This window comes from Branchiostoma floridae, chromosome 18 (assembly GCF_000003815.2).
Source record: "Branchiostoma floridae strain S238N-H82 chromosome 18, Bfl_VNyyK, whole genome shotgun sequence".
Taxonomy (NCBI): domain Eukaryota; kingdom Metazoa; phylum Chordata; class Leptocardii; order Amphioxiformes; family Branchiostomatidae; genus Branchiostoma; species Branchiostoma floridae.
In genome coordinates, this window is record NC_049996.1 from 13951322 (window position 1) to 13967291 (window position 15970).

The 15970-nt window shown below is 39.5% G+C and overlaps 1 protein-coding gene across 1 annotated transcript; it reads left to right on the top strand.

Moving 5' to 3' along the window:
* The first annotated feature begins 2284 nt into the window (after positions 1-2284).
* Positions 2285-6610, top strand: LOC118405383. The gene is made up of 3 exons (XM_035804868.1): positions 2285-2715; positions 3217-3299; positions 3574-6610. The coding sequence occupies exon 3, from the start codon at positions 3575-3577 to the stop codon at positions 4550-4552; it is 978 nt and encodes a 325-aa protein (XP_035660761.1). The 5' UTR covers positions 2285-2715; positions 3217-3299; position 3574; the 3' UTR covers positions 4553-6610.
* Positions 6611-15970: the final 9360 nt, after the last annotated feature.

Below are 15970 nucleotides of genomic sequence, written 5' to 3' on the forward strand. Positions count from 1 at the left end.
TCAGAAAAAGTGCTTAATTTTGAAGGGAATGCTTGGATAACCCTTTAAATGATCAATCCGGTGTTCGTCATAACCCTTCAATACCCCCACCCCGGAAGTCGCTCAACCTGTTCCACCTGGTGTGGACTGTACCATTTTGACCATGTAAGAGGGGAGGGGAATGTTTTCTAATGTTGACGAAAACATTTCGTCCTTTTCTAATGTTGACGAAAACATTTCGTCATTTGAGGAAAACATTTCGTTATTGTCCACTACACTACATTTGCTGGGCACAGTTTATAAAGACACAAGAGGTATTTTCGTATGGTGAATACAAATCCTTACAATGATTCTATGATGACGGCGCAATATAGTGAGAATGATGTCCATCGGATCCCTTGAAGACAAATTCCAGTCCAATGAGATATAAGACAACACCATAGAAGCTTGTTAAGTATTCTTTAATAGGAAACATCCTTCGTCCGTCGCAGCTTTAATTTCTGGTTGGGCACAAGTACAAACATTTCGTGGCCTTAAAAAACCCTTATGGTTATCCTGTCCATCTTTTTTCCACTATATCATCCCACTTTTACCTAAGTAGCACAATTCTACCACAGCAGTATAGATTAGACATTCTGTAAGACGCTAAACGATGTGCACTTAGAAAATACACATTGTTTAAGGAAACATACATAATTGTCTTCAAGCTGATACTAAGAATTTATTGCAAACACGTCTGACGAAACAACTTCCTGATTACATCAATAGTTTTCAAAGGACTTCTGACTCTCACAGCTACCCCACCCGACACAGTCAGAACCTATGCCTCAAACTACCCCTTGTACGGTTAGAATGTGGGAAGCGCAAGTTCTCTTATAGAGGTATTACTGCATGGAACAGTCTTCCGCCATCTGTAAAGACCTGCACGTCAAAATCTACCTTCAGAACCAAATGCAGGGCTTGGCTAGCCTGACCTCTGACCACTCAATGAAACTGACAACTTGATAGTATTTATTTTGTTACTATTATTATTGTTTTCTTTAGTTTCGTACCATTATTTTTCATTCATCATTTGTATTAATATCATCATCACTAGCAGCATCTATTGTTATGATTAGTATTATTGTTTGCATCAGTTTCATTACTATTGTTGTCTATTTATGTTTGCCTATGTTTGTGATGAATATGTTTAATTTCTTTTATGTAACACGCAGGGCTCCACTGAAAAGCAGTGCAAGAGCACTGAGCTTGGACCACCCTGGATAAAGATTACAGAAATAAACAACAGGGCACACCGCTCATATATATGATCCAACGTTCCAAACCACACAAGTTGTGTTTTCATATTCCAGTAGCCCAACCCTAGTAGTTTAAACGTCGTACATTTAGTTCAGCCGCGCCACCTGGCGATTTACTCAATAATTACATTGTCATCATGCAGTAATCTCCTGTACTTCCGCTCGGCTCGGTACTGCTCATATTCTTTTCTCCTGGTTTCCCGCATGAAGCAGCATGCATACAGCATTCCCAGCATCTGTACGGGTAATGGGTAAGAAAATATAGATACTTATTAGTTGAATGTAAGTTCATCTGTGACAGTAGTCAGCATTATGTTACAATTTTAAACTCCGTGCACAAAAATAAAACTTTTACCAACAAGCTTTCGATCTGTCCTCTGATTTCGCTCAACCGAGACGGGGCCGATACCGATTTGCAAGCACAATTGATCATTTGCTGACGTCTGATCGAAAGCTTGTTGGTATGCGCTTTATTTTTGTGTACGAAGATAGAGTTTAGAATTGTAACATACTATTCATTAGTTGTTTAATGTATGAGTATGGCAATGGAACCTTCTAAAGAAGGCATTTAGATCATTAAAATCGATGGCAGTTCCCAGATCATCTCGCTAGGAAGGCAGTGTATACGACTACAGAGGAAAAGGAACTGTGCACCTATGGACTGTGGTCGGATGAGGAGAACGAGGAGAGATGTAGTACAATTTAACTCATTAGAGCTTTGCAGGGCCACACTTTATATCACTGACCTAGGCAACCCTGCAGCAAAAGGTAGACATAATGTAACAAGAAAGCTTTTAAAAAAAGCTGGCCGGGGCGCATTTGGAAGGACTACCTCAAAATTTCATGTTGTGTTCCAGTAAAATGTGCATCATTATTAAACTAGAAGTTTATATCTAAAATCTATGGGAAGTTGGCTGGAAACCTTTGTTCACTGGTATAATTGGATTTTCCGGCGTACTTTTGTGGGCGGAATTGTATCCCTTGTGTGCGCTGTGTGCCGGATATAAAAATCGTAAAAGAAACTCCGGTGCGAGACCACAGCCAAAGGCGGGAAGAGGTCCCGGATGTGCATTGTCGTTCTTTCTTCGTGACAGAAATTTCACAGGCAGACATGGTACGAATATGTAATGAACAGATTATGGACGGTCAATACTTCTCAAGCTTCTGAATCGTTTGGATATGAAAATTATCGTGCTGAAGATATTTATACGTGTCTGGGGGATCCTACCAGACAACTTGTATAACCAATCAGAAACCAGTCTGCGATTCTCCGCCAATCAACGATCAAATTGGCGTGTTGCTTTCTACCACGTCCGTAATAGGGATGTCTGAATCTTAATTTGCATACGGCAGCATATAAACATGTTATGGTGGGTCCGGTGAGGCCGGAGTTGCGTCCTTGACTGGTTTGCGTGGGGTGCGGATCCATTGTGTACAGGTTTGTGTCCGATTTGGTGATTTGATAGAAAGAAATAACAATTTATGGAGTAGAGTTTGTTAAGCGAAATGTTTCTAGTTTGGTGATTTTGTGAGGTAAGGTTTGTTGTGGTGTATTTTTCTTAGAATTTTTTTTTGTGTAACACGTGTTTGGTCGATGTTTTGTTGGGCGTGATGACGGCAGAGGTTTTGCACAATGTTGTGCAGGATGTAGGTGTAATGGGAATGCAGAGGTCAAGATGTAAATTCTCCTAATTAGTTGTAAAGAACAAAGAGTTCAGTGGTAGTGGTATGCATAATTTAAGATCAATATATTAATAGCATTGTGACGCTGTTATATATACTGTTATGGCATGTTTTGCATGGGTAATTTGCAGATATATATCTATATTATAGGCATGTTTATGAAAGTAATTTATCGTTTGGCACGAATTTTTTGCGGGTATTTAATTTATTGTTTTGTTTAATGTTTCAATATGTAACTTATATGTTTATTTTTTAGGTGTGAGTTGGACTGTCAGGTTGACTGAGGGACGACGGGACGCTAGATTCTTGGTCGTTTTGTTAGCAGTGTCTTGTGCTAAGGTATGTGCACACTTTTAGGTGGTGTGGGTGTGTTAAGTAGTTTTATTAGTTTGAAACGATGTAGGTAAAGTTTTTTAATCAAATTGTTGCTATGGTAAAAGCGGTAGTGTGACTTGTTATTTTTGTATTACTTTTACATAGTATAGTGGGAGGTGTGGGGTATTTTGAGCAGTGAGAATGTCAAATATTTGAGGTTGTAGTGGGTATGATCTAAGAGCTATTTTGAATAGTTATGCAGCGATATATTAATGAGATTTTTTTGTTCATATTTTAGGATGGAGACACCATCGGAGATGTCGGGATATGTGCACAACGTGTCGCCAATGAAAGACGGGGCAAAGTCAAAGTTTTTCCGGTTTGATTTTCAAACTTCAGAAGACGAGTCTAGGAAAGGAATCTGTTTTAGTCCTCAGAAGAGGAGTTTCTTTTGTGAGAAAGAACAGAGCAGCAGCCCATGCAAAATCAGTAAAGTGAGCAGTTGTTCGATGAGATCAAGCGACTTTGTGGTTAATGAGAAGAGTTCCGTGGAGTCGACAGCAGATGTGGGATTTCCAGCAAAACGACCTAGTATTAGGTCTGTAAGTGTTAAGGACATTAGCTACCTCTCTGTGAATGATGTTGTAAGAGTCAATGTGAAGGTGCTTTCCATTGATAAAACAGAGAAAGTTACAGTTAACTCAGGTGATGAGCGAGAGAAGACAGATGTTATCGTAGGTGACACAAGTGGAGCTGTTCGCTTGTGTGTTTGGCAGCCACATGTGTTAGAGTTAGGGCGTAGCTATGGTGTGGACGCTAAAGTTAAGTTGTTTGCCAGAAGACGATTTCTGAGCACGTTTCCTGAGTCAGTGGTGAACGAAGTAGGTCCTATATATGCCCCAGATGGGATTCAACAGATAGACCAGGTCAGAGCAACCGGTACAATCATTGGAAGTCAAGTACTTAGCAGGTTTTACAAATGTAACTCATGTAAAAGGAAGATCGATCCGACAGAAACAAAGTTTCTGTGTTGCCCTCACTGCAACATGAAGCAGTTGCGAGAGCGATCCAAGGAAGAAATGATTGTGAAAGTTGTTGTTGATGATCATGGTAAACATGTACATTTAACATGTTTTTCCAGTATCGTATCTACAATTATTGGTGAAGATTCATTGGCAATGAAGAGTGACGATGTTGAGGAGAAGTTGTTGGAACAAGAGGAAGTGGAATTGATGTATGATGCATTCAGCAATACTGTGAATTCTGTTGGGGATTAGTTGATGCATGTTATGATACCAATATTGGTGTTTTTATTGTATGTTTTAGTTTTTTAAATTGATCCATCAGAGGTAAAGATTTTGTGTTGCCTTTTTTGCCATATGAAGCAGTTGCAAGATCAATGCAAGGAAGAAATGGTTGTGGAAGTTGTTGTGGATGATCATGGTAAACCAGTACATTTGTCATGTTTTTTCAGTATTATATTTACAATTATAGTTGTAGGTTGATTGCCAATGAAGAGTGACAATGTTGAGGTATGATGCTATTGATGTATGGTGCATAGAGCAATACTTTTTGTTTTGTTGGTGATTAGTTGGTGCATGTTATGATACCAGTATTGTTTTTTTTTTCTTGTATGTTGTATTTTTTTAAATTGATTCATCAGAGATAAAGATTTTGTGTTGCCTTTTTTGCCATATGAAGCAGTTGCAAGATCAATGCAAGGAAGAAATGGTTGTGGAAGTTGTTGTGGATGATCATGGTAAACCAGTACATTTGTCATGTTTTTTCAGTATTATATTTACAATTATAGTTGTAGGTTGATTGCCAATGAAGAGTGACAATGTTGAGGTATGATGCTATTGATGTATGATGCATAGAGCAATACTTTTTGTTTTGTGTGATTAGTTGGTGCATGTTATGATACCAATATTGATTTTTTTTGTATGTTTTAGTTTTTTTAAATTGATCCATCAGAGATAAAGATTTTGTGTTGCCTTTATTGCAATATGAAGCAGTTGCAAGATCAATGCAAGGAAGAAATGGTTGGGAAAGTTGTTCTGGATGATCATGGTAAACCAGTACATTTGTCATGTTTTTTCAGTATTATATTTACAATCATTGTTGTAGATTGATTGCCAATGAAGAGTGACAATGTTGAGGTATGATGCTATTGATGTATGATGCATAGAGCAATATTGTTTTCTTTGTGATTAGTTGGTGCATGTTATGATAGCAATATTGATTTTTTTTCTTGTATGTTTTAGTTGGTTTTTCAGCTGAAAGTTGTCATCGTCTTGAGCATGTTGTTAAGCTCTGCAGGACTCTTTTTCACTCAAGTTCATAGGTGCGCAAGATTTGTATGTTGACGCCTTTACTGCTGGAGTGGCAGACATAGTTGAGTGTGGTTCAGGGTTTCCAGGATAAGGCTTTCCTTATTGTTATCCGACAACATTTTGTCAAAAAGAAAAAGTCTATATCAAAACAAAGCAAAAATTGATGCAAATGATGCATTCCTATTCTGATCAAAAAGCGATCACACAAAAAAAACGATCACAACGGCCCAAACTGTGTACCTCTGAACCACTTAGGAGGAATTACATGTAATCACCTGTAAACACAAATTTCAGTTCCTATAAAAATCACACATATCACTTCCCGACCTCGATTTAGTTGTTGCATGTTATGATAACAATATTGATTTTTTCTTGTATGTTTTAGATGGTTTTTCAGCTGAAAGTTGTCATCGTCTTGAGCATGTTGTTAAGCTCTGCAGGACTCTTTTTCACTCAAGTTCATAGGTGCGCAAGATTTGTATGTTGACGCCTTTACTGCTGGAGTGGCAGACATAGTTGAGTGTGGTTCAGGGTTTCCAGGATAAGGCTTTCCTTATTGTTAAGTCTCTTTAGCGTTATAATGTACAACCCTACGTGTTTGAAATCATGAAAGTTGTAGGATGTACAAAGAGTGAGGAGACTTTTGTTATATTTTTGTTATGAGGCCTTGAGGCCTTTGGTTAAGTTATCTTATGTTAGTTACGTGGTTTTGAGGAATTTAGTTAAGCCAGAGTCACTGTTGCAGATATTGCTAAGTGTGTTACATGGTTTTGATGATAAGGCTTTTGTTATTGTAAGTGTCTTTTAGTGTTCATAATGTTTACCTAAGTGTTTGAAATCATGAAAGTTGTAGGATGTACAAGGAGTGAAAACACTTTTGGTATACTTTTGTTAGTTATGATATATATATATATCAATGGTTGAAGATGGACCAGTTTGTCATTGTGACATCATGTTGGTTATATGTTGTTTGGCTACAGAATTAAAGTTGGTTATAAGAAAGTTTTCAATGTGTTGTTTTGAAATCATTTGTTGGAGTAAAAATTAGGTAGTGAACCGTTTTTCAGTTTTTAGTTATGCTACTATAGTGATTCAGTTGTTTGAATTTATGTTTTGAACATGTCCAAATTAATGTAGATGGCGAAAGGCAAGAGTTCAACTGGGAAAAAATGCTGGTAAATGACAGGAATACCAAGGTGGTATAGTGACTTTGTCGTAGTAAATACTGGGTTTTAGAACACGGTGGCTCATGCAAGCTTTTTATGGCATTTTATTTGGGCTGGCACTGTTGTGAATTTCTGTGGGGTTCAGTAGCCAGGGTGCCATCATCTTAAGACGTTGCTGGTCTTCTAGTAGTGGAGCAGATAACATCAAATATTGGAGGAATTTTTCAAATTGTGATACAACTTGGTACAAATATTCATCTGACATTTGATGATGTATGTGGGCTACATGATTTGGTTTTTGTCGGGCCCCTAGGGGCACTTTTTGGTACTGCAGGAGACCTAGTGGGCTTTGTGGTAGGAGAACACAGTTTTTGCCAAATGGGGATGTCTATAGTTCAGGAGGTTGAAGTGAGAACGTTTGAGGCTTCAAAATTTATAGTAGGGTGCAGAAGCAAGCTACAAAAATTAAGTATGTTTCAGTGCAGGGTACAATCTACAAATATGTGAAAATCAGCATAAATTTGCTGATTTGTTTCCTTCTAAAACCCTTTCTAGTAGCGCTATGCGGGGGTCATGTGAACTGCAGGTGAGGCGAAGTATTAGGCGGTAACAGAATCCAGGTGCTAGTTGATGCGAGGCGAACAAACACCATAATTCAAATTATTCGGTCGCAAACTTGACGCATTCCTCTACCATTCAACACATTTTTCACCTCCCTCTTATAAACAGAAGAATGTCTGCAGCTTTTGTATTGTATTGCATTACTTTGTGCCTGAACTACGGTGTTTGCCAATAAATACTGTGTTATCTCCTCTTGTAAGCATGGTACAGTCATGATTTTTGTGTGGTAGACTGCTGTTTGAGTAAGAAAGAAGTGTCGTAAGTTTGTTTCTGTTAGAAGCTTGTGTTGGAACTGCAGGGGCGTTTTTTGCGTGTATATATCAATGGTATATAGACACTTTTAGGCATTTTAAAAATCTGAAGTTGTTCAGCTTCTACTTTGGCACTGGCAAAAAAATGCACGTATAGTTTGAATGCAAGATGCTAGGAGGACCAAACTTATGTCCCTTTCTGTTCACCACAGCAGCATTCTACCATATCAAAATCATGTGCTTGTATTACAATTTGAAGATGTTTGACTTAAGTTGATGGCAATTAGGTAAATGGGGATGTAATTGAGTAAATGGGGATGTAAGTGTGTTTTAATTCCAATGAGACTTAATAGACAAGAATGTTACTATGGTTAGGAAATATATGTAGTCAAGAAAGAAGATGAAGACAAGATGCAAGGAGTGTTGTTAATTGTATATCAGAACTTTAATTGTAGAGCTATCATTGAGGAATATGTACATATACCATTGAAGGTGCAGTATGATCTCTACAGATACAGTGATTTATATGAAAGTACCTTTTTGGAGTAATTTTTTGCGTGATTGACGCGGCAATGGTGAAACTACAGGCAATGTGGATTCCATTGAAGCAGGATTCATGTTGCAATATTTGAACGGTGGAAATCACATTGAAAGCACGGTTGGAGTTTAAGTGCTGTTGTCGGTTGTGCAGGTGCTGCATGGACAGTTGGAGTTCAGGTAGTGATGTCAGGTGCACAGCTAGTGCATGCAGTTAAGAAGTTCAGGTGCTGATGTCAGGTGTGCAGGAACTGTATGCAGGTATGAAGTTCAGGTGCTGCTGTCAGTTGCGCAGGTACTGCATGCACGGGTGGAGTTCAGGTGCTGATGTCAGGTGCACAGCTACTGTATGCAGGTATGAAGTTCAGGTGCTGCTGTCAGTTGCGCAGGTACTGCATGCACGGTTGGAGTTCAGGTGCTGATGTCAGGTGCACAGCTACTGTATGCAGGTATGAAGTTCAGGTGCTGCTGTCAGTTGCGCAGGTATTGCATGCACGTTTGGAGTTCAGGTGCTGATGTCAGCTGCACAGGTACTGCATGCACGGTTGGAGTTCAGGTGCTGATGTCAGGTGCGCAGGTACTGCATGCACGGTTGGAGTTCAGGTGCTGATGTCAGCTGCACAGGTACTGCATGCACGTTTGGAGTTCAGGTGCTGCTGTCAGGTGTGCAGGTACTGCATGCACGGTTGGAGTTCAGGTGCTGATGTCAGCTGCACAGGTACTGCATGCACGTTTGGAGTTCAGGTGCTGCTGTCAGGTGTGCAGGTACTGTATGCACGGTTGGAGTTCAGGTGCTGCTGTTAGGTCTACAGGTACTGCATGCATGGTTGGAGTTCAGGTATTTTGGGGGGGGGCAACATGTTGTGAACCATAATGCCAAGAAAAGAGAAACAGGCTCATTTCTTTTATAATTTTTCAGTTTTGGTTGCATAATAGAGGTTGAATGCCCCTTTCGGACTGAAAAAAGGTGGTTGCTGGTTGGAGTTTAGGGTTGCTTGCTAGGGAGGGGGTCATAACTATGTAAAAACGGACGGGACTGTTTCAATGTGGTTGCATACGAGAGTTGGTTGCTTGCGAGGGGTGGTTGCATATAGAGGTTTGACTGTACATGTTAGCTGTTCCTATTGTTGATACATGAAAATATATTGTCATTTCTGTATATGTAGGGGTTGTTACATTTAGCAAGTTTGTGATGTAACTTATAAGTTGCCGTGCATGATTCGTAGCATTGGGGAAATGACAGCACTCAGAGAATTGTAAGTTGTCATGCCTATCATAAAAGTATATGTATGTCATATTTTATCTGTTACTATGACATGTGTTCCAGTTTGTAGGGTCAGGTACATGTAGATAGTGTATACTGTAATATGATTATGTGCCTTCTGAGTGTTCAGGCTTTGACTCTTCTACAATAGTTTTAGTTAGTCTGTCCATTTCTTTTATCACGGATGCAAATACTGAAATCTTGCTTGGTTTAAAGTCTAGTAATGCTAAGCCATCAAGTGAGGTAATTCTGCTGAGTGCAACATAGATTTGCCCAGGGCTGAACACTGTTTTTCCAATGTCAAGTACTGCTTTTGATAAAGAAAGGCCCTGTACCTTGTGTACTGTTGAGGCATATGAAAGTTGAAGTGGAAATTGGGTTCGATTGAAAACTGTGCTATAGCGTGCAAAAAATCTTGCTGTGATTGGTGCAATAAGAATAGCGTTGTTCTTGCAAGGCTGTTGTATTGTGCGGCCGACATTGGGGTTATCAAACTTAACATAAACTCCAGTAACGGTTTGTTCATTAAGGTTTGATTGTTCATTAGTTTCAGAGTTTTGAAACTCAAAGTCTTCGACAGTGCCTTGTGCACCATTTACAAGACCATCTTCACTTAGAATATTTCTCAACAACATAACACGGCATCCTTTAGCAAGATGAATGTCCTTTTCAAGACCAGCTGTTTCACTTGAATCTGTTGATATGAGTTCATTTGTAGGAATGTCTTTTGCATTTACAGGACCATCAATCATTTCATCATTTGCTTTAAGTACATGTACATGGGTATTTGTTTGACAGTGCAGTCTTTCAAGTTGCTCTTTATTGTACTGTGCAGCTTGCTTTCTTGTTGGAAAGATATGTAGAGCTGATGAAAATACAGAATGTTGAATTTCTGACTTTGTCTTGAGACGAGTTGAAAGGAGTGCAATATCTGGATTTGTTGGAAGTCCAATACGTACTCTGTTCAAAAGCTCTGTGTACTCTTTGTCACCATTTTGTCTGTGATTCACTGTCAGAAATAGGGGCTTAAAGAATGATCTCCACAAATGAGTAAGACATTCTTCCTGATTTTGTAAATCCTCAAATATAAATTTTCCAAACACAGGTTTCAACTGGTAGAAATCACCAAAGGCAATGATATTCAGGTTTCCAAAGTAGCTATGTTGGTCACTGGTAGTGTCTTTGATCTCTGATAGGCGGAGGTGAATATGTTTTAGTCTATCATTGCTTATCATACTGATTTCATCGATGATAATTGTATGAACATTGTTGAATTTGCGTCGAAGCTGCGACAGTTTTTCAGCACTGAGTGGTAGGTAGTCAGTTTTTCCTCGTCGGGTATGATCAACAGGTAGTGATAGAGCTGAATGTACCGTGGAGCCACCTATGTTGTAAGAAGCGACGCCTGTCGGCGCGGTAAGTACGACAGGAGTTGTTGGGTGGTTTGAAATTCTGATCAAGTATTCATTGATTACTTTGATAAGAAAACTTTTGCCACAGCCTGCTCCTCCTGTTACGAAAAGTCGCAAAGGTTGTGGTTTGAAATTGCTTTCATTAGGTGCTTGTCTTTGCAATTCAACAAAATGTGCCTTGATTGTGTTAAACACGTGCTGTTGGTCATGTGACATGTTCCTTAGTGCTTGGTAGAATTCATCATCAGTCATTGTGTTGCGGGTCAAAGCATTCCATGTCAGTGATTCATCATGTAGCATAGTAAGATTTTCAATTGTGCTGTCAACATTGTTGGTGGTAGTTTGACTGGTACCTGCTGCTTGATGTGCATTTCGTGCTGTCCATTGTGGATCAAGATAAAGCCCTTCAGTGTCAAATTCGTCGTTGATTTGTAGCTGTTGATGAGTCACATTGGGTGCAAGAGTATCAGCAATTGATGAAAGATCATTTGACAGCAGGCGTACTTGCATTATAGCTTGCTCTATTTCTGATGTGAAGTGCATGTGTTGTGCAAGGCTGTAGTCAAACAGATTCTTTTTTGCAATGAAAGCATCTTGGGCAGAAGTGTAGTCACTAAGTATGTCATTTTCATTCCTCCAAGGGCAGAATAGATATAACAGACCATAGAAATAGTCATCTCCATTTGCAGAACTCAGTCTTGTACCTCTGACACATGCATATTTGCGTCGTTTTTTTATCCATTTGTCACACTGTTGCAACTTGAAACATTCACAGGCACTTGATGGTTCTGTTGAGCTCACAAAGTATGATGCAGCAAATGTGTATAATGACATTTTATCCCAGGGGTCACCATGAGGTCTCATTGCATAGTATTGGGCAGTGCCCTGAACGAAAATGTCTGTTGATGTATCATCAAGTTTTGCAAGTTCTTCTCTAGGTTTCAGCAGGCGCGTTCTACTCTTGGGTGGCTTTGTGTTGATTGAGACAGTTAGTCTTGAGGATCTTATCAGTGGTAGGTTTGCAAGTTTGTATCCAACTTCTTGTGCGCTGAGCAAACGATGACTAAGCACTGTATTGCCAATTTTGGCTAATCGTGTTCTTTGTGTACTGTCACGTGGGAGGTCAGACAGACCAGCAGAAATGGCCGTCTGAAGATTTTCGGGCTCAGCTTTTGAAATGTACATGCATGCATAGTAAGCAGCACCATACTTGGAGCCAACCATTTGTATGTCCATGTTGGATTGCATGTGCATGAGCAATGTTGGGTTGTACGCATTTATCCAGATGTCTTGTTGTGTTCGTTTTGTGACATAAAATTGTGCACTTCTGTTTGGATCAACATCTAGTCTGAGCCTTGTTGTATCTGAAACTTCTCGAGGGAAGTAAAATCTGCAGTTCACTCGTCTCTTTTTACATGTGTTGGTGTGATGATGAGTCTGGTATTTGGACACCAGTTCATACAAGAGGGAGTTCTTGTCATCTGGCAGTTGTGTGGAAAGATATTTGTCAATGAATGCAGGAGCATTTTGTCTTCCTTGTATGGTATCAAGGTCAGGGGCATCTTCAACCCAGAACATACAGTGCAAATGTGGAGAACCTCTTAATTGGAATTCCACACGAATCCAGTGATCTTTGATTCTACCAATGGGATGTTGTGGACTCTTCAGTATGAAGCGTAGAAGTGCATCAGTGCGTCTATTAAAGTGTATCGCACACATGACAGGGTCTGATCTCATTAGGTTCCATTTGTCTTGTTGTGGTAATGCTTTAGCTTCTTCATAGGTCAGGTCAGGATTCAGGGTCATGAACAATTCTGGCCAGTTTAAATCATTAGCAGACACAGTGACAAACCATGTTGGTGGTCCAATAGTGTTTATTTTTGCTAGCAAGTTTAGCAGTTGGTCCTTGAAGTAAGCTGCTGTTCCACGTATATTCTTCATAAAAGTGTATGATGTGCTTTCAACATGTTGATCAATTTCATGATGCAGATCGCCTGCTGTTAGTGGCTGTGCTATGGATTGTGATCTAACATTACTCTGCTTTTGCATTCTACATACAATGGATATCTGACTGTACAATTTCTTGATTTCATACGAGTTCAAGGCAAAGAAGAGCCATGGGATGTTTTTTCTCCAGCAATCATTGATATTGAGCAAACGTGATTGGAAGTACTGTAAGTCTGTTAGTTGTACATCACGCGTCTGTTTGAAGCCATTTTTACCATATGGGTATAACTGTGGAAAACAGTGTTCCTCAAGATCAGTCTCTTTAAATATGCTTTGTGGTGGTGATGTTTCACGTGGTAGTGATATCACTGGGACATTGTCTGTTACATTCTGCAACAGAGATTGTAACTGGACATTTGGATTAATGTAGTTACAGGGAAAAGCTGAGAGTTCTTGGACAGTAGAAGGTGCACTTGAGAAGTCTGGTTCATTGGCGTCTGTGATCATTGGATTGAATTCACTTGACTTTTTTACCCAGTTTTCAAAGGTAGCTATGTTCACATGTGAATATAGATGATTATGCGTTACCAGCCATGTAAGAGCTTCATGCATTTTGGAAAATCGTACAATGTGTTGTGGGTCTGTTCTTTGTGTTTTACTTTCATTTGTCTGACAAGGGTGTACTATTACTAGCCCAGCTGTATCTTGGCTATGTGGTAACAGTTGGCAAGTAGTTTCAATGTTGGTAGGGAAACTTATGGCTTGACCTTGTTCACCAAATTGTCCACCTGGTAATACAATTAACTTGATGAAGGTGTATTTCAAACTGACAAGTCTTGTTTCCATTCTACTGAGTTGTTTCAGGCATGTTGGAATGTCACCTGGATCCATATTGTTAGTCCAAGCATTGGGTATGGGTTTGTCTTTTTCAAGACAAATCAAACACTTTGAACAGAGATGATGTTGACCAGAAATATCATTGACTATTTTGTCTATGACAGCATTGTTGCAGTTTCGCACTTGGTCATGAAATAACAATTGTCTACATATGCTACAGTAGTACTTTGGCTGCTGTTTTATATAGCAATGAAATGCAGGAAAGTCTGATTTGTATTGTTCACTGGTATAGTCTATGCTATGTTCTCTAACATATTTTGTAGCCAATGTTTTTCTCACTCTATCACAGTTTTTCCTCTGTCGTTGCGTTTTTTCTTGTGAAGATTCTTGTTCAGCTCTTTTTGCTTTGCTAGCTTTGCGTGATGTCCTTTGTTTTGCAAGTCTTTCGGCTTTTTGCTCAGGGGTCTCATTTGCTTGTTTTGCTTTGTATGATGCTCTTCGTTTTGCAAGTCTATCGTCTTTTTGCTCAGGGGTCTCATTTGCTCGTTTTGCTCTTTCCTGTGCAAGTCTATCTGCTTTTTGCTCAGTTGTCTCATCTGCCTGTTTTGCTTTGTATGAAGCTCTTCGTTTTGCAAGTCTTTCATCTTTTTGCTCACGGGTCTCATTTGCTTGTTTTGCTTTGTATGATGTTCTTCGTTTTGCAAGTCTTTCATCTTTTTCCTCAGGGGTCTCATTTGCTCGTTTTGCTTTATATGATGCTCTTTGCTGTGCTGCTTTTTGCTCACAGGTCTCATTTGCTTTCTTTGCTTTGTATGATGTTCTTTGTTCTGCAAGACTCTCTGTCTTCTGTTGATAGGTTTGTTTTTCTTGTTTGTCCTTGCATATTGCGCTTTGGATTGCAAGACCTTGCACTTTTTTATCATTTAAATTTGATGCTGCATTTGGTGACATTACTAATTGATTCAAGAGGCCTTCATTCCTGTTCTCTGGCATAGCACTTGGATGTTTGCTTGTGGTGCATGGCACAATGTTTTTCCCAGTACTTTGGTTACAATGTGGTGCAAATGGAAATGCTGTGTTTGGTTGTTGTAGGTTCTCTTTCGTAGATACAAACTCTGGTTTAACCAAGGTGTATGTGTGTTGTTGTTGAACTTGAAAGCAGTTTTCTGACTCAATCATAGAAGAAACATTGCTAGTCAGATTGATAATGTGTATACCAGTAGGTTCAACTGATAAGAAAACATTTTCTGCTTGTACTGGGACAACCTCAAAATTGCATGTTGTGTTCCAGTTAAGTTGTTGCAAGAATGAAACTAGATTGCTGTTTGAACTGTGCATGCTTAAAGTAGAAGTGCCATGGCTATCTGGCAATGCTGTTATGGGACTTCTGGCATGTGAGTCATAAACAAAATACTTGTTATCAGCGTGCAACAATGCTACTGTTGAACCAGTTATTCCATGTGCTGTTATGAAAAGACAAGTGTTGGATTCAGCAAATGCTGCTTCTAGGGCTTTCTTTAAGGTGTAATAAGGATAGACTGCTTCTGTGGCAAATATGTCTCCAGTGTAAGACTCTTTTATTGATACACGTACAGTATTGTTGTAAAGTTGCAAATAGTCTGGAATATCATCAACGGAGAGGAACTCCACACCAGATCTTAGTGATGGTTTTATGTAGGTGTATAGTGCATCTCCTTGAAAAAGTACACCATCAAGGTCTGTACTTGTCCAGGTAATTGCTTGTCTGCAAGTACTGTGGTTAACAACTGCCATTAAAGCATTTGCAGTGCATTGTTTGCCTCTATTATCTCCACTGAAAATGATGTCACCTTGGTGGTATTTTCCCGATAAAATAGATTCACACATTGTTCACAATATATGTGTTCTTTGCTTGACTTTATTTGCACAATGCACAGTGCTCAGTGGCACGATTGAGTCTGGTGTGTGCAAAATGCACAGTGCTCAATGGCACGATTGGTCTGGTGTGTGCAAAATGCACAGTGCTCAATGGCACGATTGGTCTGGTGTGTGCAAAATGCACAGTGCTCAATGGCACGATAGGTCTGGTGTGTGCAAAATGCACAGTGCTCAATGGCACGATAGGTCTGGTGTGTGCAAAATGCACAGTGCTCAGTGGCACAATTGGTCTGGTGTGTGCAAAATGCAGTGCTCAGTGGCACGATTGAGTCTGGTATGTGCAAAATGCACAGTGATCAATGATCTGTTAATAGGTCTCAAGGTCTAATTTGGTTGGATCAAGGACTCTCTTTCAAACCTCTTTGGTTGGATGCAAAATGTAATGCGTAGATTTCAGCAGAAGAAGTATA